We start from the raw sequence: 23,935 nt of genomic DNA, 5'->3' as shown, positions 1-23,935 counted from the left end.
TAATTCTTTACATGTTTTTTTTTTTTGCTCTCATACATGAAGCAACCTCTCTCTCTTTTTGCTCAGACTCTCATCTCCCATTATGTGGTTTTCAGACTGTTCCAGCTCCTGGAAATGTCTGGTTTTCTGCTGCCTACTCTTTGCTGGTGCAGCCTAAGGCTGCCAGGTGCATTCATTGTGGTGGACAGGGGAGAGGACCTGCTGCTCTCATCTGCAGCTTTCAAACTTCCATTGCCACTTAGTTCAGAGGCTTTCTGGCAATTGTCTCCTTTGCATTGTAGAAGATACATGGCAACAATCTTACATGTTTATATTCCCTTTTCTTGGAGGAAAGAGACAGAGAAGGTGCAGTTTGAGAAAAACGCGAAAACATTTCTGGGTCTTGTGAGGTCAGAAACTGTGGGATAATGCTGATGTCTTCATGCAGACTCTGTTCCCTGAGGATCCCAGTGTAATGCCTAAGGAGCCACAGGAAGGAAGGATGTTTTATTTCCAATTTCTCATCAGAGTACACCTGATTGTGCCTTGCAATACAGGGGAGGGAGGGTACAAACAACTTAAAGAGCTGGGAGTGTGCTGAGGGAATCTTTGAGTCCTAAAGTACTGAGATTTGTAATTCTTACTCAAGCTAGGGAAGGCTATTCTCAATAGTCCCTTGATATTTAAGCTCTCCAAACCACTGAGTCATTGGGCCTACTCATCTGAGTCATTTACAAAAGGGAGGGAGCGCTGCTGCTGCCCAGCGGACTTTAGCAAAGGCCGGTTTTCAGGGAATGTCCTGCCAGACAAATCATCTCCCATCTACATGGGAAGAATGTTCAACAGAGTAGAGCAAGACAGAATCAGGGAGAGGAAATGGGGTGGGAGATGGAAAGCAGTGATGAGGACAATGGGTCAGCTGACTTCTGTCTTCTCCAGAGGACGTTCAGCCAGTTTTCCATCCCTGCTTCATATGATTCATGCTTTGCTCTCCCAGCATTACTGATGGGAATCTCAAAAGATCAGAGAAGGAATGAAAAGAAAGTTTGTTCCTTGCTAGGTTAAAACATCGGCCAGGGACAGCATGACTCCAGGAAAAGACACTGAAGAGGAGAAGTATATATATTTGCAGAGCCATCTAGCAAATCTTTCTGAATGACTTGTCTGGCAACAAGTAGAAAGGCCCAGTGGTTACGCAGACTTCTGTGCTGGGCATCTCTGGCACAAGTGTTTGTCAGGTTGACCTTGGCCTCAGGTAAAACAATGCTGTTTGGTTTTGTGATGACATTGAAATATGGAACTCTGTCTTCTAAGGAAAAGGTTGGGGAGGTCTTAGAAAACAAATCAGGAAGTTTCCCCTGCTATTACTGTCACTGGATGCTCTCTTTGAAGGATTATCTCTCCAGGAGGCAGAAGCTTGTCTTCCAGATCTTTCCATATCTTCTACAAATCTGTGCTCTTATTTCACCTCTTGCTCTTAATGTAATGGTGCTCCAGCCTGATATATCTAGAGGGAAGAAAAGCCCGTATCAGTCTTTACATTTTCAGAGCTTATGGAAGTGGGCCTGATTCAGTCTCCAGTCCATACCTTCCCTGCAGAGATGCTGTATGCTTGGTTCGGTCCTCAGAAGATTGCAGCAGAGGTCATGGTGACAGGAATCTCTTGATGATCCTTATCTTTTTTTCACTTCTCAAAGTATGCCTGTGATAGTAAGGAACCTTAAGGTAATAATCCAAATCTTAAGGTAATAATACAGATGTGGTAGCTTTATTTGTCCCCAAGGTGTGAAGACTGTCCATTGTGTCAGCACCTCACATGTTGGCTTCCAATGTAGAAGATCAGGACAGAGATTTTTAAATGTGTCACTCCAATGCTATGAAACCTATGGACAGTTGTCCTGGAATGGCAACTGAGATTTTTCAGATACAGGCATCCCCAAGTATCCAGAAAGCCAGCATAACTGGATTTATACCTTGCACTGCTTTGTAAGCACAGGGACTATTGCATGGCCAGGGACATGCAAGGAGAGTCTTGGCCAGAGATGGCAGTCCCTGCAGGACTGTTCTAGCTGGCATAGATTAGAACAGACTTCAAGATGCTTTAGCTCACATGTAGGATTGTTTTGGCATCTCTGAATGCCAGAATGTAGGATATTGGGGTTCTTGGGTTTTGTCCTGGGTTTTAGAAGTGGTCTGCTGGTTGGTTACAGAAAGAATGTAACTTGGGAGTGCCGGTGTGGATGGATTTTGGTTCTGTTTTAGCAGATACCTGTTTTCTGCTCCCCATCTGGGCTTAAAAAGAACTTTCCTTTCTTATCGTTCTGTTATGTAAATAAGGAGATGTGGAGACTCTTACCTAACAAAATTCAGACCGTTGGTGGGCTAAGAGAAACAGTCAGATCAAGTTAGGAAAAAAACTGTGGGCATAAATGGTCAGGTTCTTAATAAGGGAATTTTATCATTGGGATTAAGGCCAGTACCTTTGATGTGCAACAGACACATAGATCTAGAAAAAGGGGTAACGGAGTGATAAAGTTTGCTCATAACACAAATTATTCAGTGTAAACCCAAAAGCCAGCTGCAAAAAGTGGAGAAAAGGTTTCTGAAAACTCAGTGACTATATGAAATGGTGAATGCCTATAAATTCAGAGTAAAGACATGGTTAAAAGAAACAATCCTGTGTATATGTACAAAAAAAAATGAGCTCTGACTTAGCTGCCATTGCTCAGGGGAGATAAATTGAGTTATTATGAGTAGTTCTCTGAAAATATCAGGATCAACAGTTATCAGAAAAGCAAATAGCAGGTAAAAGTATTAGAAAGGCAATAGAAAGCAGACTACAAAATGTAATTATCCCAGTGTTTCAACCCATGATTCATCCACGTTTCGACTGCTGCATTGCAGTTCCATTCTCCCTAGAAGAGGATCAGAGAAAGGCAGCAAAGATGATCAGGAGGTATGAATGGCCTCCAACTGGAAACAGATTAAATAGTCCAGTACTCTTCAGCCTGAACAAGCAAAATCTGGGAGGGCCTGACAGAGGCATACAAGAATAATGACAGCGAAAAGGTATGTGAGGGGGAGAAACACTGTTCCCTGTACTCCAGGTATTTCGTACCAGTTGCTGTTGGAAACAGGATACTCAGGTAGCTGGAGCTGTTTACTGGTTCTTATGGTCTCAGAATTATTAGAATTCTATTCTTAGAATAGAATAGAATCCAGGAGAGGAGAAAGCTGTTACAACCAAGTATAACTTATATGGAAAACTTTCACTGGATCTTGCTGCATTGTGGATGTATCACTGATTTTTGCACTGTATGAAGGGCAGCAGAGAAGATCAGGCCAGCGTTTCTGCTGAGGCATCAGTTACGATGAAGAGAAACAAGCTGAAGTTTAGCTTGTGGGCAGAAATTTCCCAGAATACATTGAAAACTGGGCAGAATTGGTGCTTTGGCTTGGCTCCCAAGCACACTGGCTCTCCGTTCCAGCACAGGAACAAACCTGGGCAGTGTTTTGTGAGACGGGTCAAATTCCTCAGAATGAACCTGATTCAAAAGTATCTGCTAGTCCATGACTGTGCCTCAAGTCTAAGGGCTGTAGCAGCTCTACTAGGCAGGAGTAAAAGGAATCACATGGGAATGCTTAGTGAAGGCATTTCGGCTTTATAAGTTCTCAGCTACCTATCAGCAATTCAGAAAATGCAGAAATTACAGCAGTGTTGTAATTATCAGTATGCATTATCTGTCATGGTCACTGGTTAACACTCAAGTATTTAGCATGTGCTTGTTAATGAACATCATGCATAATCATTTTGTCACACTGATACTACTAATAAAAACTAACAAGTTCTATATGATTACTAGTACTGTCGAACTGTGTTCTCAGCTGAGTATTTCGGGTATGTTATCTATAGTTGTTATTATCACCAATGATAAGTGATAGTAATTTTCATGAGGGACCTCAGTTCAAGTAAGGATCCCACTTCCCTATCCCAGTATCACAACACTGCAAGGACTCGCCTTACTGGGGCATCACGATTGCCTTGTAAGAGATGGGAAGTGGTAGGATGAGACAAGGTGCTCACACCAGGGCTTTCACTCAGAGATTCACCTCTGGGTGAGTTGTAGGCACCTTAGGGTTAACTTGTGGCACTGCTTGAGGCTGGCAGCAGAGAAACTAAGAAGCTAATCTACATGCTGGAAATGTGCTGGAAATATTAGCTCTACCCAAACTAACTTGCCTTGTTTCTGAGCTTGCTCAGGGGTACCGCACCATCTCTCCAAGGCACAACATTGTGCAGCTCTCTGACTCCAGAAATCACATGGATGTGCTCTGTTAAAACTGGGAAGGAGTTACAGGTCCTTGCCAATACACTTTAGAACTGACTATGTCTTAATTTATCCATGGCAGAGTGTCTTACTCAGTAGGTGAGAATTTAGCTATGAGTATACTGAGTGGCAGCCAGCTTGGAGCATGAGTCTAATTTACTGTAACTCTTGCTACATTCTGTCTGATCATTATCGTGCTGAACAAAATGTTTTTAAAGTGCTTTTATAGGGTTGAGTGACTTATTCAATAATTTATACCATTTTTGAGGGATTAGAGGATGGATTTAACTCACCAAATAATGTCATTATGGCTCAATGACTACATTCTTCATCAGGAAAAAAAAATCAGTTGTAATTATGCTCAGAAAGACAGAGACCCTTTATTCAGCAGTTCCCCCAAGAACAATGATATCAAAGATGCTGATTGGTCTCTCAGCTGTAAAGAGGGGTGTCCTTCTTTGTTAGGAAGGAATATATCAGCTGCTGTCTGCTTATCTATATAACCATTGTGCCATTTATACCACATATTTTCAGTATGCCATGCCTTTAAATGTCTGCCTCTTGCAGAGGCCAGGGATCCTTCTGATCCCTGCAAATCCATGCAAACTCTCGGGGAGCCCACGGCCTCGCTTAGGTTGGTGGAAGTTTTGTTCCTAATTTCAGCAGACAATTTCTCCCTGCCAGAGCTCATGAAGCAAAGAAATGGCAAAGTCTTTGTGGTGACTGGAGGCCTTTACTTATACCAGATTGTAAGGTGTCAGCCTGGCCCTTAGGAATATTTTTATGTTTCTTTCCCTTTCATTTATTTTTGTTTATCTAAACTCATAGCTGCCCTGGCTAGGGGACTTCTGGTATCTCAAGGTGGATGTGCTTTCTACCAGTGGACTGAGCACTGCAAGATCTCATTGGACCCAGTTTATGTCTAATACTGGCAGACTAGCAGTGTAACTCAAAGCTTTCATCTTCTCCTTAAAGATATCCAGTGAAATCATGAAACCCTGCTCACTTGACCTCTGAGCTGGCTTTTCAGACCAGCTTTTAGCAGCTTAGGAAGACTTATCTGAGAGAGGAAAATCAGGTCATACAGTTTGTGTGGACAAAGACTAGATAAGTCTGATGTGAGCAAGGGAGGAAAATATATTAGATCGCCCTTTATCCTTGCAAAGTGACTGTACAAGATGGGCATTAGTTGAAGTAATTCCTCCAGAAAAGCTCGAGAGATGCAGGCCAGAAGCAAACACATCTCTGTGAGAGTGTTTGGATTTGGAGTTCTCTGCACATCCCTTTCCATGCCCCTCACTTATTAACAGCACCAGCCACAAGTAGACAGGCCACAAAACAAAAATTCATTAAAGACAGGAGTAATGAACAAGGAACACATGCAGTTTAATGTCTGAAGGCATGTAAAATTACTGCTAAGGGCCACACCTGAACAATATTTTATTGCAAGCATTCCCCTCCATGCCTTTTGGTGTAATAGGGGTTTTCTAAAGTATACTTCTCATCCAAAATGCCACTCGACTGCTCCATGACTGACTGTGTCTCTGTCCTTCCAGATGAAATGTACTCTGTTCACCAACAGCCAGTGAAACCTGGAAATCTATGTTGTGCACAAAGAAACGCTTCCTTCCCCTCCAGCCATGCTTCCACAGCTTGAGCTCTGCAGGAGGTTGGGTTCCAACATTCCCAGAATTTGTTACCAGCACCAGAGTTTCTGCAGGCTAAATGAAGCTAGTAATGACCCATTTTTGTTCTGTTAACAAGTTAATGTTTTCAAAAGCAGAAGGAATGGAAAATAGTATGTTGATGACTCAAAATAACAATACCATTCAGCCCTCCTGTCTGTAATGGTGTCGGCTCTATAGGCCTTGTAGGAACCAAAGGCAGAAAAAGTTGGTACTTTGGCCCAGATTCACAAGTCTTCCTCACTTCCAAAGTCTAACTGGTTTTCAGCCAGACCAACCCAAACACAATAAATTTCAGTTCATCCTCGTAGCTGGGAAAAAGGACTTTGCTTCAAATATGTGAAATGTCTTTATGTGAACACACTGAAAATACCCAGAACTGTGAAAAACAGTATTTTAAATGTAATTACAAAGAGCTGTTTGGATTGCAGTGATATGCCACTGATACCAGCCCGAGGAAATTAAGAACTTAAACATCTTGTTGGGTCATGGTATTGATTGCCAGCTTTGATACACAGGGAAGCAAGGTAACAAAGTGACATTTTCCTTTTTTTTTTTTTTTTAAGGCAAAACCAGCTTTTTTCTAGTCAGTGGCATTATGTTATATTATCATTTTCTACCAAGGCTAGAATGGAGGAATAGCATGACAAAGAAGCTTTGCAAGAAGGGATAACACATGCAACTGCACTGCCACAAAGTGCCTCTTCTCTACATGTCATTTGCTTCCGCCTTTATGTGATGAGGTTTGCAGTATTTTTGTGCATCCTTTGGCCTGCTTCCCCTCGAGTTATCACAGCAGATAATAACTTGTCTTTATGACAGAGCCTGGTCCAAAGCCTAGTGGAATCTTTCCGATGCATCCGAATCTACAGCCTTAACGGCCCTGCAATTTTTTATTCAGATTTCTTACCATCAGGTAAGAATTGTCTCATTTCAATGTATAGCCTCGTGTCCAAGTTACCCTGCCATGCTCCTCCACTCAGCAGAACAGAGACCTCCAGACTCACCCCATCTGTTTCTGAGGCCAGACTCGGCCAATAACCCTCTGGAGGCAATGACTTGCCGTCACTTCACGAATGACAGGGAGAGCCTGAGTGACTGGATTAGATACCTGACTTTCTAATGACATGACATTCATCTGTTTCTGGCTCCTAGGTGGAACAATTCAGTAGCTCCTGTCCATTGCATGTCTAGGAAAGGCAGGGACTGGTGCGTCTGGCTGTTACGGTGCCTGTCTGAATTACTTGGCACTCTCTTGAATTTAGATGCTGTAGTAGTTGCGACACCTAATTATCCATGTATAGTAGGTGGTCCAAATAGGAGTGCACAGCAAAGCAGCAGATGTGGGTTGCTGCTGTCATATTAGATTGAGATTAGATAAAGCTTAATTAACACTTTATTTTTGTTAGATTCAACTCTGATTAGTCACACAAATTATTACAGAGAAGCAGGGCAGAAATCAAGAGGCACAGCTAACGTCCTTACTAAAATCCAGGAACCATTTTTACAGGGCAAGATCTCACTAGTAAGGGGTTATTCCTTGAATTTGACACCTCTTTGGTCTGGAGAACAAGATGAACTTGGCAAGAGCTCTTTACCATGCTAAGCAACCACTTCATAAACCTGCCCTTCTAGCCCTACATCCCAAGCAATATAATTTAATAATCATACATATTTCAACACACATTTGAGGTACATTATGCCATTGGTTAAAACTCACATTATTTCACATCATATCAATTCCATATCTGTGAAAACAAAAGGGACATAGTATTTCAGAGTTGTTTTATCAAGACTCCTAGTAAGTTTAGTACAATTTATCAAGCATTTTTTATCAAACACCATAAATGTCACATCACAACTCCTTGCTATCCAGTATCAAACCTTTATCACAATATTCTAAACATTCTGAACCCACAGTTCAAAATATCACAAGATTTTTGCTCTTCCCCTAATTAACAAATGCAGGTGAATTCTTCTGTATTAGAGTCTCCTCCTGTTGTTTAAATACAGTCTCCAGCCTGCTAGGCTGCTTCTGTCTGTAACATCTAAAAAACTTACCAGAAAATTTTATGTGGCTCAGAAGGAAGGTCACTTGCATGAGCCACCTGCAAAGCAGCCTTTGGGTAACATTTATGTCTGTGCAAGATAGTACAAACCAATGAGTCAAGTAAATTCCATTTAAACCTTATGTTGAAATTAAAGGAGGTATATGCTGTCTATTGCCCAAGAGTGAATCCAGCTTCTGCCTTTTAGGACAGGGAGAAGGATGTCACAGATTAAGATATTTTTTTCAGTAGAGCAAATACACAGGTTTAGAATATCTAAAATCCAAAATAATGCAAGCTTGCAATAAGCGAACACTTCTCTCTCGTCCTGTACTGTTGTCCAACTGTCAGGGCTGTGAAGGGATGACCTCTACAGGCCAAGCCAGATCAAACCAAGCCAACTCCTTTTTTTACCTCTGTGCTGTCCAACAAGTATTTATAGAATGTAGTACAACTCCATGTAGCTCATTTAGTTCAGCTGGTTTCTCCTTTTGCTTTCTCTCCCTGCAAACACAGTTAAGTCCTCAGCTGGGTATTTGTACTTCAGTGTTTTGTCTGTGCTGTCTGGTCCAACACATCTCAACAGGCATTGCAGATGCCTATGAAAGGTTGCTTCCTGGACTTTTATCACCCCAACTGTGCCACCAGACAGTAAGAAGGATATACTCTGTCCCCTGAAAAGCCTGACCGCAATAAGTTGAATCCTTTCTTAGTTTATGTGTTTATTAAATTGTGTAGCTGTGTCCATCAGGCTGCTGAATACCTTCATTCTCAAGGCTGCTTGCTGTCTTGTTTATGGATTGTATTCAAGCTCTCCAAATTGTTGGAGAAAAGTTGAGCAATGTAATGTTGACAAAGGATTTCGATATTAAATGCTTCTAAAGATAATATTATTTACATATTTTCAGTATGTGTTGTGAGACTGAGGAGGAAAGGGCTGGAGTAGGGAACACAGCGGCAGTGGGGAGGGTGCTGAAATAATTCCTCCCCATGGGCATTAGAGGCTGAGTGACAGCCAAAGCCAGGATAAACATTCAAGAAAGCAAAGTTCACAGTGAAGTTTCCTTCCTCTGCATTTGCGCTGACACATGAAACAAGGACCCAAGGACCTCTGCGGACAGGATAGCAGGAGCACAGAATACTGAAACAAAACATTTAGCCACAGCGTTTAGCAGCAGAAAAGAGAACCTGTTGCTGCTAAGATGTGCTCACTAGCGCTCACGGTAACTTAATGAAGAACTCATGTTAGACAAAAGGATGAGAGAAAAGAGAGAGGCCTGCTCACTCTTCAAGCCATGGACCAAGTCCCACCTCCATGTGAAGATGGGGGCAGAACTTGAATCTCCCCGATGCCTCCTCAAAGGCCTTGCCAGAAGACAACACTGCCCCCCCCCCCCAGCAAAGCCCAGGGCTTGTCTGGCAGGGGAGACAGCATGAGTTAACAGGCTGACCAGAGACCCCTCTTCCTTGCACTGCGAGGTACTGACCTTTGCTATTTCCCAAATGTGGAAATGCCACAGCATAATTTGAGGATGATTTGTAGACATAGGCAATTGCATTTGTGCTTTCCCCTGCCCAGGGAAAGAAAACATGACAGTGATACTCTGTCCACCTGTTCTTTGTCATACGTCAGTAGGTCTGCTTAAAAGCAGGGATGCAAAACAGGTTTTCACTGCTCTTGCACAAGAATAATGCAAAATGAGCGGAAGAAGTTCAAGGTTTTTGTTGGCACCACCCTTCCCATTCTCGAGAGTCACACGTTATCTGATAGCTGGCATACGGCAGGCCCTCAATAGTCTGTTATTCTTTCCCACGCTGCAAGATTTGGGCAATAAATAGCTTAAATAAATGCCAGAAGTATAATTCTTTTTGACTTCATCTGATTTAAGGAAGCCTTTCCTGAGATAATTCCTCTCAGGCATGCTGTCCAAGGCAGGACTAGTCCCCAGTGGATCAAGCTATTCTGACCTCTGTAGCTGGCTCCATCTCAGCTTTCTAAAGGTTGGAGATAAAGAACAAACAACCCAATACATGCAAATACTGTTGCACCTTTCTTTGAGCTTGGTGAGATGCTAGGCTCTCCTTGCAGGGCCTGTGCCATTTTACACTGGTAGTGGCCCTCTGTTACCTTTGATTAACCTCTGTTTTTCTGAAGCCAGATAAAAAAAGTAACTACCATGTGGCATTGCCACGTCCAGTAATGCTACCAGAGGGGAAGTAAGACAGCAGATAAACTCCCATGATGGGGAACCTGGCAAGGCAAAGAGCTAACTCTGAAGGGCTGAAAGCAGAAGTGGGTAAACTCTATTTAACCCTGTCACCCCCCAGAGAAGAATTATAAAATCATAGAATAGTTTGGGTCAGAAGGGACCTTTAAAGGTCATGTAGCCCAACTCCCCTGCAATGAGCAGGGACATCTTCAACCAGAACAGGTTGCTCAGAGCACCATCCAGCCTGACCTTGAACATTTCCAGGGATGGGGCACCTACCACCTCTCTAGGCAACCTGTGCCAGCGTTTCACCACCTTCATCATAAAAAAATTCTTCCCTTTATCTAGTCTCAATCTACTCTCTTACCCCTTGCCATATCGCAGCTTGCCCTACTGAAATATTTGTCACCATCTTTCTTATAAACACCCTTTTATGTACTGAAAGGCCACAATAAGGTCTCCCTGGAGCCTTCTCTTCTCCAGGCTGAACACCAACTCTCTCAGCCTTTCCTTACAGGAGAGCTGCTCCAGCCTCTGACCATCTTTGTGGCTCTCCTCCGGACCTGCTCCAACAGGTCCATTTTTCTCCTGTACTGCAGACCCCAGAGCTGAAAGCAGCGCTGCAGGTGGGGTCTCACCAGAGCAGAGCAGAGGGGGAGAATCACCTCCTTTGACCTGCTGGCCACACTGCTTTTGATTTAACCAAATCAAGATACAGATGGCTTTCTGGGCCACAAGCACACATTTCTGGCTCATGTCTAGCTTTTCATCTACTGGTACCCCAACACCCCCAGTTCCTTCTCAGCAGTGTTGCTCTCCATCCCTTCATCCCCCAGCCTGTATTGATACCAGGGCTGCCCTGACCCAGGTGCAGGACCTTGCACTTGGCCTTGTTGAACATCATGAGGTTCATGTAGGCCCACTTCTGGAGCTTGTCCGGGTCCCTCTGGATGCCATCCCATTCCTCAAGTGTGTCAACTGCACCACTCAGCTTGGTGTTTGCAAACCTGCTGAGAGTGCACTCTAACCCACTGTCAGTGTCATTGATGAAGACATTAAACAGTGCTGGTCCCAGTATGGGCCCCTGAGGGACACCACTTGTCACTGATCTCCACCTGGATACTGAGCCGCTGACCGCTACCCTCTGGATGTGACCATCCAACCAATTCCTCTTCCACTGAACAGTCCACCCATCAAATCCATGTCTTTCCAATTTAGAGAGAAGGATGTTGTGGGGGACCCTTTCAAAGGCCTTACAGAAGTCCGGATAGATGACATCTGTAGCTCTTCCCTCGTCCATTGACGTAGTCACTCCATCACAGAAGGCCACTAGGTTGGTCAGGCAGGACTTGCCCTTGGTGAAGCCATGCTGGCCGTCTCAAATCACCTCCCTGTCCCCCATGTGCCTTAGCACAGCTTCTAGGAGGATCTGTTCCATGATCTTCCCAGGCACAGAGGTGAGGCTGAAGGTTGGTAGTTCCCAGGGCCCTCCTTTCCACCCTTTTAAAAAATGGGTGCAATGTTCCCTTTGTCCAGTCTCCAGGGACTTCACCTGACTGCCGTGGCTTTTCAAACATCATGGCGGGGGCTTGGCAATGGCATCAGCCAGTTCCCTCAGGACTCTGGGATGCCTCTCGTCAGGTCCCATAGTATGTATGTTCAGGTTCCTCAGGTGGTCACAAACCTTATCTTCTCTTACAGTGGGAGGGACTTTGGTGCCCCAGTCCCTGTCTTGCAGTCCCTCCACTCGAGAGGTGTGGGAAGAGAGGCTGCCAGCGAAGGCTGAGGCAAAGAAGTTTTTGAGTGCCTCAGCCTTCTCCTCATCCCTTGTAACCAGTTTGCCATTCATGTTCATCACGGGGGGGGTGCTTCCTCTGACCTTCCTTTTCTGGCTGACATACCGGTAGAAGCCGTTCTTACTCTTTGGTCCCTTGCCAAGTTCAGCTCCAGCCACGCCTTGGCCTTCCTGACCCCCTCCCTGCAGAACCGGGCAGCATCCCTGTGCCCTTCCCAGCTGCCTGTCCCTCTTCCACCGCCTGTGCGTTTCCTTCTTGCCCTTTGGTTTGACCAGCAGGTCTCCACTCAGCCATGCCCGTCTTTTGCCTTCCTTTCCTGATTTCTTGTGCCTGGGGATCGAGAGCTCTTGTGCTTTATGGAAAGTGTCCTTAAAGATCTGCCAGCTCTGCTCGGCTCCCTTGTCCCGGAGGCAGTTTCCAAGGGGATCCTATTGACTAGCTCCTTGAAGAGCTGGAAGTTGGCTTTCCTGAAATTCAGGGTCCTGGCTTTACTCTTCACCTGACCCACAGCAGATGTGTTCAGAGCTGCTGTGATACCTGGTAGGATCACATTGCTTTCTACATCTTGAGTTCATAGTGAAAAATGAGGCAAATCCCAGGAGTGCTCTTTCGGAAACCTGGTATTTTCACATTTTAGGGAAACTGCTGTTGGCACAGACAGATGAAGAATAGGTAGATTTGTCAAACACTCAGGCTGCTGCAGCCACTGGCACCATTTTATCATACTCATCAAAAGAGCGAGAGGGGATGGCAGAAGCCTAAGGTTGATGTCAATTGCTACAAATTAACACCCATATAGATTAACTTGGTTTATAACTAAGACAGGGATCATTACAAAGGAAGGAGAAGGCCCTTCGGCAAGAAGAGGGAAGACTGCAGTTGGTGTCGTGTGTTAGGGACTCACTTGAAACCGAGTAGATGGGCAGTCATATCTGCTGTGTTGAACCCTGCATTGTGCACTTGCACCAGTGCCGCGGGCTGTCACGGTGGGGAAATTATTTGTTGTCCCCCCTCAACCCTTTCTGTGCCCAGTGACGCTTGGCCCCCAGCCCCAAATGCTGATCTTAGTTAACATCAGTCATTGTCCCAGGTCAGGTAACTTGGAACACAGAGATCCAGTCCCATCACATGTCCCACCTGAGGCTTTAGTGAGTGCATGGTGATGCATGTCAGAGACATTCTTCACATGTTGCTTTTCAGTATTAGGCATTGTCTTGCAGAGTTTAGAGCTATTGGTTTAGAAAGCGGATCCCAGAAGACTCTGGTTTAAGGATGCTCATGTTCTTGCTGTGTATTCTCAGCAGGAGGGCTTTGATCTTAATATGTGTCTCTGACAGTCATGTCACCCATGTTGTGCCTATTTGTATTCAAGTGTTTGGTCCCAGTGATGTGGTTTTTCTGTTGTTGTTGTTTTCTTTGTGTTTAATTATTTTTTCTTTCTTCATTAAATATTTTGTTCAGGTTGCCTGCTCCCTCACACCCTCCTGCAGAAAAAAATGGCTTTTTATGGTCTTTGCTTTGGTTTATTGCTTAAGGAAAATTTTCACATTGTGTCATCATCCTTTTTTTTTTTTGGTGTGTGTTTAAACTACAGACAAATAACAGAGATGGTGAAACCTATATGAGGAGGGATATGGAAGGTGCAAAGAAAACCTAGATAAATGCCAGTAGGAAAAGCTGAGGAAACTAGAAAATAGCCTGGAAATCAAGAGGATAAAAAATTACAGTAATTTCCTATAGAATTTCACATTAGTATTTATGATCAAGAATAAAATGCACAGACTCTTTTATTCTACTTCCATCAGATCTGTTAGAAAGTAATAGTTTTGCAAGCACGGCAGCAGTGTTGACCTGATCTTACAGTGACAATACCAGGTGGGTTCGGGTCTGGAAGACGGCTGCATTCATGCAGCATCCTCCTGAGCTAAATGTCCCTCAGCATGGTTTATCTTTGCGACCAAATAGCGGCCTTTGCGAATATATATTCCACACTTAGCTAGTTCACTTGGCAGTGTTCCATGTGATCATAGCAGTGCAGGTCTCCACAAGCTCTGGGACCTCTGGACCACACTCCCCTGTATGGTGCCCAGGTATATATGCCCTTGGGTTAGTGGGACTGTCAGAGCTGCCTCAGGGGAGGAGACGTGAGAATAAGGTATGAGGATGACATGCCAAAAAAGACATGTTATATGTAAGCCTGTTATATGTAAGACTTCAGTGTCATTTTTAGCACTGCTTTGTGAACTGGACATTTAAATATAAGCATGCACATGTGAGAGTGCCACCTATTACTGAATTCACCCAGTGCTTCCTCTTACAACACCCTGATTTCGATTGCTTATAGTTTTTCTAAGTGGGCTGAAATTTTCCATGCTCTGTATCACCCTCAGGTTAGATAATTTTGGGGAAAGATAATAACCATACAACCATGAGACAAGAACATTTAGATGAATAAGTTATACATACACACAGATAATATGTGCCCACACTAAAGATACAGACAGATAATCACAAATGTCTTATTCAATCAGTTTTGGAAGTTTTCACTGTCTAAGCTGCAAATTACCACTCCTTAGCGGAGGCACAGAGCCTGCAAGCATGCACGTACCTTGTCCTGAAGTACCAGGCAAAACAGGTCCATTCACACCAGCTCTTGTTCTAGCTGAGGAGTGGCAGTTTCTTAAACCTCTCTATTTTGGTTTCCTGCAATTTTGTGATGATAAACTAAAGGGCTTGGCTTGTTGCAATGTGGATATTGCATATTACAGCCATTGCAAATGGTAATGCTGAAGTAGAACAACTCATTATGTGTCTGATCTTGTCAAAAACCCGACAGGAGTCTTCATCAGTTTGAGCGCATGAGGCATTTAAAGCCAGAGCTCCATAGAGACCTCAGGATAGTTTTTTGCCCAGGTATATTAGTGGAGGCTTTTTGCTGGTGTCTGTCTTAACCAGGTAAGTATCGTGTGCAGGAGGTGTAAGCTGAGGTCACTCCAAGCCAAGAGTGCCCCTGTGCCCCTGTGGCTGGATGGAGACCTGGGAGGAAATTCTAGTCCTGTTGAAGTCAGCTGGAGTTTTGCCATTAACTTCGATGGAGCCAACATTCCTGTTCTGATGCAGACATTTCACAATAACCTCCTCTGTTGAACTTTCAACACGTGCATGTTATTTTCATTACAAATAAACAAAATCTTTCAAAAATGGATACTTTCATATATACGTTATGCCAGAAGATCACATTAAAAGTTCATCACAGTGCACGTGGTAAAATACTAATAATCCATCCTTGAAATCTCTGGGAAAAATTCTGACGTGAACAAATCCCCTTTAGGTCTTTTCGCCTGAATATCCAGCAATCAGATGTACAGCTGAGGGTTTATTATTTTTGCAGAATGCACATGCGTTCCGAATTTGCCGTGCTCAGAAACAGAGACAAGACGTTCATCTGTACGCTTGGCTTTAGGAAAAGACATCTCTGCGTGTCCGGACCCGGGCCCTGGTATAGCGCAGACAGGAAATCTGCCAGACTGCCTCGGCAGGAGGCTGCCTCCAACACGTGCAGCAAGGAACAAGAAATGTCTTAATGATTAATCACTGTCACCCTTTGTTCTCGTTAAAGACTTGATTGTCGGACAAGGCTGGTAATGAGGAACTGTTCCTGGGTCTGTTGCTATGTGATTGTGCAAGTGCTGAAGCTGAGCCTTGGACCCTGCAAGATGCAGCTCCCACTTTGCCCAAGTTTAAGGACTTGGGGTAGGAATGTTATGAGTGCCTACTAGTGGCTCTAGGGCTATGCAGCTTTCCGGCAAGGCTGGAAATAAATCTTTTAACAGCTGAAAATCAGTTCACAAGAATCTCAGGAGCGAGGAGCTTCCTTGTTGGTGCTGAAAAGGCAAAGTGCTATGAAAGGTTTCTATTGAGAACTGCACAAATAACAAACGATCTATGTGGTTTCTCACCAATGTGGGGATTGGCTCCTCTGAAGTATCTGATCACCCATTTTCACCTAGGAGATTGTGCAGCGTCCTTTTTCGCTATTCTTCTGTATGAACTTTTGCAACACTGAGTAGCAGGAGAGTTGTCTATTTCTGAAAATAGTTCTGGGGTCCACCTATTTCAGCGTGTCCAAAAAACGGCCTTTTAAAAAGCTTGGCCTCCCTTGCTCTCCTAGTGAAAGCTGCAGCAGTTGGCTGTGCTGAAATACTTATTCCTCTGCATGCTGAGTATCTGCTGCATCACTTGATACCCAAATCTATCACTCCAATGGGTGACTCACACCCATGAGGCTGCAGAAATCAGGTGTGTGCTTCCTACTGTCATGGTCGTTTCCAGTTTTGTAGTATCTGAAGCGATTAATCCACGTTTCCTCTTCAAGCTCCATCGCTCGGTTTGTTGGAGGAGTGACACAGCATTTGCTTCTTTTCGCTGGCTGGATGAAGGCACAAGTACTTCTGGCAGACAGCCTGGACTTGTGAAATTGCAAATGCTAGTGTCTGTGATTCCTTGTGTATGTGCCTCAGAAACATGGCTGGCCCTGAAATTTTTGTCCTGAGAGCTCAGATGTCCACAGGAGACAAACACAGAAGATGGTCCAATGTGGATGAACCAACTTCTTATAAGCACTCTACAAAATCACTGAAGGGAAATATTTTGCAGTCTTCAGCCAGCTGTATCTCTGGGCATCAGACACAGCAAAACCAGGTCCTGGGATCTTGCAATATTCAGGTTTTTCAAATGCTGTTTATACACATGAAAGCAATCTTGCTGGAATGCATGAAACTATTCTCTGGCAGGTTGTTAGGAGAAATTCAACCTGTAAGTGTCTTCTGCATGATTAACTTGAGAGGCTTTTAGGTCTCTGTACCCTTAGAAAGTGATCCACTTGGCAGATCAAGGGGTGCTCATGCTTATTCTTCCAGGCATCTTTCTCAAGTGTGACTAGAAGCATCTAAAATGAGGAATATAAGGGAATGTTCCTATGATCTAATCTGGGGCATCTAGAGCCCCGTCCCTCAGCACAGTGAAGGAAGAGCCCCAGCAAGCAATTTAGAGAGAATCTGATCTAAGTTTTTGGTCAGAGACCTAAACTTAGAGGAGTCTCACTTTTATGCTGTATGTTCCAGATATGAAAAAAGGTTGGATGAGTTTAAAATGCTCATGAAAATGCTGTTTTCTCCCACCGTTGTGCTGAACAAGCAATAAGGCAAGGAAGAATCGGGCTGTCTGTGTTTCTGCCCGGCCTATGTTATTTCCAGCCCTGATACGTAGATCAGATCTTCAGCTGTTGCAGGTCAGCGTAACCTCAGGAACTACTTGGACCTCTCACAGTGTACGCTGGCGCAGAAAGCATCCCTCTACGCTCCAGTCAAGAGTGGGAGTTATTTCTAAAAATAAGAAAACTCTTCAGCTCTTTCACTATAGCTAAAAGAGTTCATACTCAACAGGCACTCTGCCATGGTCCTGCTGCAGTTTTGTTTTCTCATCTGAGGCAAGGACACAAGCAGGCGGTGCATGAAGTTCAGATATCCATGGAAACCCCAGTGTTTAGCAGGAAGGGGGGATTCTTTTTGCATTAGATGTAGCAGAAAAGAGGTGGCTCAGAAGGAGGCTAGCAGGTGCTAAGACCAACTCGATGAAGCATACTGTGATTGGCTTCCTAAAGTTGCACGAGTGAGATCGGTTCTTCTCGCTAAGCCTGGTACTCGCCCGGTGCTTGGCCCTGAGGGCTGCTGGGGAACCTCAGTTTCTGGCTGTGGAAAGGAGCATGACAGCTGAGGGAGTGGAGGTTCAGACCAGGGGGTCACAGCGGGTCTGGGCTTTGCCACCAGCCTTGCACCACCCTGAACAGTGTTGCAGGACTTCACTGAGCCATTTCTGGAGTTCTCTTTCTCCTCCTCCTCCTCCTCCTCCTCCTCCAAGTTCCTGGTATCCAGGGCAGTTTGCAGCCAAAGCATAATGCCCTTGAGAAGTTCATAGTGTCAGGACAGCCACTGGTCCCTGAAGAAATCCACAGAGGTGCCTCAATCTCCACCATCCTCACTTTAAGTAGCCTGTGATGCCAATTAACACAACTGAATCAAACTGTTCAGAGTGGGAACATCATGCGTAAGTTTGGTCACCAAATGAACAGAACTTTGCAGAGCTCTTCCCCTGCAAGCAGCTTTTGGAAAAGCAGGCATCTGCCACTGAGCGGGCTTCCATGAATGGATCTGAAGCCTTTTCTTTCTTTTCCTTTAACTCTTTGTTTCTAAGGAGAGAAAAAGTCAGCGCTGTGACTCCCAACCTTGCACTGGGCACAGAATGAGCTGCCCCACAGAGGAACAGAAAGGCAGAAAAAATTCACCCCCCGCTTTTGAGGGTAAATCTGCAAGAAGCAGAAGCCCATGCTGTGACACAGATGCCAGCTCTCCCAGCTGGGAAGCAAACAACCTCCGAGGGCGTTGTGGTTTAATAAAAAATTAACTATTGTTTCCCTTCTGTCCCACCAAAATAATTCATCAATTCAAGGCATTTCCAGGAGAAAGAGGCAAAAGGTTTGCCCATCCTTTTCCACCCAACTGTCCCTGAACCACTTCTGAACTAGGAATGCAGAAATGCAACTTGCAAAAGGCTTTCAAGGGCTCCTGACAAGCTTTGGAGAGAAAGGGAGAGAAGAGAAGAGGAGAAAGGGAGAAAGGGGTACTTCGTCCCAGATGCACAGGCCCCTGCCAGCTCTCTGCCTTACAGAAATCCCTCTCCAGCCACACACTGCTGTTACTGCTCAATACAAAAGCAGTGATAAGGAAAATCCCCTTCTCTCCCTGGTAAATGCAGCAATGTTTTGCATTTCTGTGGAGCTTTTCATCCACCTCTTTGAGGTCCATGAAGGAGCCTCTTCAGAGTGGTGTGGAAGGAGCCTGCGTGCTGTGGGGTCAGGGAGGGAGGGGCGGATGCCCAGCATTGCCCGCAGCTCCTTGCTGTGGGCTTAGCCTGGAGAGCAGCATTTGGTGTCAGAGATTTAAGCAGCAATGCAACCGGTCCTGGCATGGGAGAGAGCCTGCAGCAGTGAGCTGCACAAGCCCAGGAGATGCTGGGCAGGGGCTCACTGGTGTGAGCTGCCAGAACTGGCAGGGCACAGGCAGGACAGACGCTTGACAAGCTTGTCCTGCACCGTGAGCAGAAGACCAAGGTGAGGCAACCTGCAGTACTCCTCAGTGAAAGCATGGGGAATGGCCCCAAAAGGGGCAGCAGAGGTGATATCCAGCCAGACCCAAACTCACTGGAAGTGTCTGAAGGAAAGGGGAAGGGGAAAAGGAAGGAAAGAGGAAAGGAAAAGAAAGGAAAAGGGAGAGGAAAAAAGAAAAGTCTATTTCAGAAAGTCTGTATCTGTGTTAGAAGTCAAAACCTCCCTTCATTTGTGTGAACACAAGTCAGCTGCAGCAGCGATAGTGAAAGGCAAACTCAGTCTTAAATGTTTTGCTTTACTGCTAATTTGTGATGCTTATGAACAAAACCCCAGTTGTGCTGCCAGCTCTGAGGAGCTTTCACTGTCTCTGCCTCTCTTTCTGCTCTTTGTAGGTTTTATATCTCATTGTAACATCAGAGAATAGGGTGCAATGCACCTTCTTTGCACCTAGAGCATCACTGTGCTGGGGTTTCAGCACCAGCAGAGCAGGTGGGGGCTTGTGGTGCTTGGTAAACTCTCGCTCAGCCCTTGGCTGCTGCCCCGGCCCCAGCTGGCACTGGGCACGGCCCTGCAAGGGCTGCAGCTCATCTGCAGAGCTGGGGGCGTGTGGCATGCACAAGTGGTGTCAGCAAGTGGAGCGGGAGTTGGGGGCAACCCCAGAAGAACACCTGTAGAGGTGTGATGCTTCCAGCCCAACCCTGACACCCAGCTGGCTGCAGGGACATGCTCGCGGTCACGTCACCTTCTTGGAGGCAAAGTCAAGAGCAGGTTACTTTCCCCGTGCAAGGAAACAGCATGGTGTCACGGTGCAGGCAAGCACCAGCTGGAGGGTTGCTGGGCTGCCCCTGTAGCCTGCCTCCACCCCTCGCTGCCCCTCGCAAGGGGACATGCCTTTCCCACTCTGGGCTTTCTTCGGTCAGGGGTTGCTAAAGCTAAAATGCATAAACTGCAGGCATGGGAAGTGAGGAATGAAGTTCAGAAGGCCACCAGCAGTTTTAGATGTTCGGAGTCATAGTAAAGCTGCTGCAGTAAAGCCAGGCTTACATCAGGATGAAACAGTTCAATGGAAGCAGGGTAGCTCCAACCCAAACCTGCCATTCCTGGGCAGGGATGCGGGAAAGCACATATTGTCCAAGCACAGGGGCAAAGCCCCACATCCCTGGCAGTGGTGTAGCCCTTCTGTCTTCTGATCTGCAGTGGTGCAAGCGTGGGACGAGAGTAAGGCTCGATAGCAGTGGTTCGTGAAGGGTCAAACTGCTGCTCAGCTAATCCCCTGATTTATTAGGCAACTGTTCTTCCTTCTGCCATCGCATCACTGACGATGGAAGATCAGCAGGCAGAAGAAGTAGCACATCGTAGATTCATAGGCTTACATGGACATTTCGTGAACAGCAGAGAAAGGACCAAATGCAAAAAAAAAAACCAAACTGGCTCCAAGTTGGTGATTTATACTCTTTTCTCAGGGCCTGTTTGCCAAGCAGCTGGTGTTTTGTGTCAATTGCTTTTACAGAAGAGCTTTCTTTGATAGGTACCGTGAATGGACCCTACACAGTTTATCTTACAACAAAATCCCTCCCCACAGCTTATACGGGCTGGCAGGGGATGAGGGAGAGAAAAAGTTGGGCTTTGTTGTGTTTTTATTTACGCAGAACTATGAAAGCACATTTGGGGGAGCCTGCATTATCTGTGCAAAAACATAACAGATGAATTCTATTAATGGATGTAACATGTGGCTGGGTTCAAGCTAGAGTTGTCATTTGAATATAGAAGTCAAAGCCAATTTATTGGAACATATTTTTCTTTTCAAAATATTTTAAGAAAGACAAAAAAGTTTGCGCAACAACTTGGCAAGAAGGTCTGTTGAGAGGAGGTATTTTCTATCTTGCAGCTAACATAAGGGCTGAAAAATGTGGCAGTGCCGAGCAATCCTGGATTCCTTCTGGAACTGAAAGAAAGTGTGCGGGATATAATTGTGTAAGAGCTCAATAAATTTTGAAGGGTGGGTTTGTAACACTGCCTTGGGGGCTGCAGGTGGCTCCAGAAGAAAGTCATGGGTTTTATTTCAGTAACAGTCATCAAATACTGTAGCTAGCTAGCTATGCACTCGTGTGGTCCCATCTAAAAGCCATGGAATTATTTTAAAATAGAAATACCCATAACAATCACTATGTTTCTTCCATGCCAGATGGTAGAAAGATAAGTTGGATTAGTCTAGTGTGTGTGCAAAAGCTAAGGCACAGAAATGAGCTTTCCTGGCGACTGCAAGGCGATAAGCATCAGTGCTCCGTGGTCTTCAGGGTATGGGTAGGCTACGCCCGGCCAGTCCTTGTTGTGCTGTTGGTCTGTCTGAATTTCCCTGGATGCCATGGGAGGCAATGGCCACGGAGCAGAGCTTTACCTACATAGTAGGTCAGACCCTGGCATTGCACCTCAGTATTGAGAGAACTGCTGCGTAACAGGGAGCATCAGACTCCAGCTGTGGATTCTTGTGTTGTGGGGTAAAAATGCTGCTGCGTATTAGGTTACACAGAATTACGTGGTTTAGTTCCTATGGTGAATTGCAACAAAGTCAAGTCAGAGAACTGATGTTTCTCACGGCTGTTGTGACCTCTCCAATGTATCCTATTTTCTTTGTAGCTGGGCGGCTGAGGAATACCTGACTGTCAAGTGATCCACCGTAGGCTGAGTATTTTTGCGTGTGGACTGAGAAAGCTGTTTCCTACATTTGGTCAAACACTGGTGGAGCAAGTAGACAGGAAACATATTGCTGCCAAGGGAAACCATGGCTAAAAGAAGACAAGCAGCGTATTGTCATCCCATGTTCGTTCTCATGCTGTATGTGCATGGTTTGAGTCCCCACGTGCCTTCCCCTGGCCTTCTGAGAAGGCTTGTTGCCATCAGCTTCCTCATGAAGCTGCACACAGGGAAGAGGAAGCGGATCTAGATCCGTCACAGAGACCAGGGAGACCCTAAAGCGCTCTTCAAAGTGCTGTCCAGTTGCATCTTTGGTTTACCATTTGATAAACTCTAAGCCTATTTAATCCTGCCACTAATGGGAGTCAATTTGCAATCTCACAGAGGTTGCTCTTGTCAGGGAGGTGACGGGACGAATGTAGTCAGCAGCATTCACCCCATTGCAAAGTAACGACTTACCACCTCTGTATTTTCTGAGAATAGATGCCACTTCTAGCAATGAGTCTGTAGCTTCTCACTGCTGCTCACCAGATGGTAGGAACCAGCAGATGCCGAGTTTGTTCCCTTGTGGTCAAACCAACTGCCATATGGCCCAATGCAAGTTTCCTGAAAGATCCCCAGGACGGCTCCATTACTTCTGTTAACATTTCCCAAGCTCCTGGTACAACATTGAGGTTTTCCACTGGAACCACCTGGCACATTTTCAGAGTCTTCTATGAGTGATGAAGTTACTCAATCCCCTTCGTACTTTGTCAAACCCTTTGTATTGGTCACTTGTCCTGAGAGCCTGTGGGCTGTGTCCTGTACTTGAGCTAATTGCATAAAAAGGATTATTTCCTTTTCTTGATGCTTGTTATTTTTTTCATCCTTCACAAGCCATTTCTTCTGTTTCAGGATCAACACTCTGTGGTAGGCCAGGGAGCTGGCCCCACTCCAAGCTCCAGTTCTTGCTCAAATCCAAACACTGGAAGTGGTTACATGAACTCATCCCAGCAATCAATGTTGAATCAGCAACTGATGGAAAAGAAACAGGCTCTGCAACGGCAAATGATGGAGCAAAAACAACTCCTTCTACAGCAGCAGATGTTGGCAGAAGCTGTAAGTTTTCCAATTCCTTATTTTACATGGAAAAGATTATCACAGAAACAATAGAAAAGAAAGCTAAGACAGGAGAAAGCAAGCCCTCAAAACTTGGAGGTCATTTTGGCAATGCCTAGAGCTTCTAGAGTGTGCTTCGTATTTTTCAGCACTTTGCTAAGCCCTTTCAAAACCTTCTTCAGTTGATGTGAAATAACTCAAGTATCTAAGCTACTGTGGTTTTGTTATGAGAATAATCTAAGTGCATGCTTAATTTGAGGCAAATGAATATTGCCAGTGGTTTTCTTTGCAAAATAAGCCAAGGTGCACTGCTATGCTACTTCGCCACAGAAGAAAGTTGACTTCCAGGCTCTGCAACCTAGGCAGCATGGTAAAAATTGCCTGTGTGTAAACAAGGATCGGGTACGTTGATTTTAGTGTTCAACACAAGTTTGTGTGCTTGGCTGGGATCATACAAGCCCTCCTTTCTCTTTTTTTCTGCTCACATTTTCAGCTATTTGTAGCCAGTTCTTCTCTCTCCCATGGTATCTGAGAGACCAGCTGGGAGTTTCTGGTCATTTTATGAGGTGTGGGGGATATTTGTTGTTGGCAGTGATAAGTGCTAGAAACTGTTAGTTCCCCTAAACTGGCATTGCCATTGATACTGCATGAACTGAGTCAGCTGAAGGTGCTTCATGTCCCATCACCCATGGCCAGTGCAATGCCGGGGGGACTCCCAGCTGCCCAGAGCAGTAACACATGCTCTCTGCATCCTCATATTTACTGTTCCTTGGTAGTTTTGCTTGCCAGAGCACAGAGAAGAGAGAAGTCCTAGAAGAGGAGCTGAGCTTGGCATGTCCTTGAGGCTGGCAGAAGGCAATGCAGGTGCTCTGCGGCAGCTAGGGAAGGGCTGCGGGGAGGATGCTGGGGAAGGATGGAAGTGGCACCGCCAC

At 45.2% G+C, this 23,935-nt stretch overlaps 1 protein-coding gene across 1 annotated transcript in view; it reads left to right on the top strand.

Annotated features, from left to right (window-relative positions):
* Positions 1–23,935, top strand: part of MAML2 (mastermind like transcriptional coactivator 2) — a 215,326-nt gene that overhangs the window by 179,307 nt on the left and 12,084 nt on the right. The window contains exon 3 of the mRNA XM_056328969.1: positions 22,800–23,003. Within this exon, the coding sequence (XP_056184944.1) occupies positions 22,800–23,003 (204 nt within the window). The remainder of the gene's footprint in view (positions 1–22,799; positions 23,004–23,935) is intronic.

This window comes from Falco biarmicus, chromosome 2, assembly GCF_023638135.1.
Source record: "Falco biarmicus isolate bFalBia1 chromosome 2, bFalBia1.pri, whole genome shotgun sequence".
NCBI lineage: Eukaryota > Metazoa > Chordata > Aves > Falconiformes > Falconidae > Falco > Falco biarmicus.
This window is presented reverse-complemented; position numbering and strand designations above follow the sequence as displayed.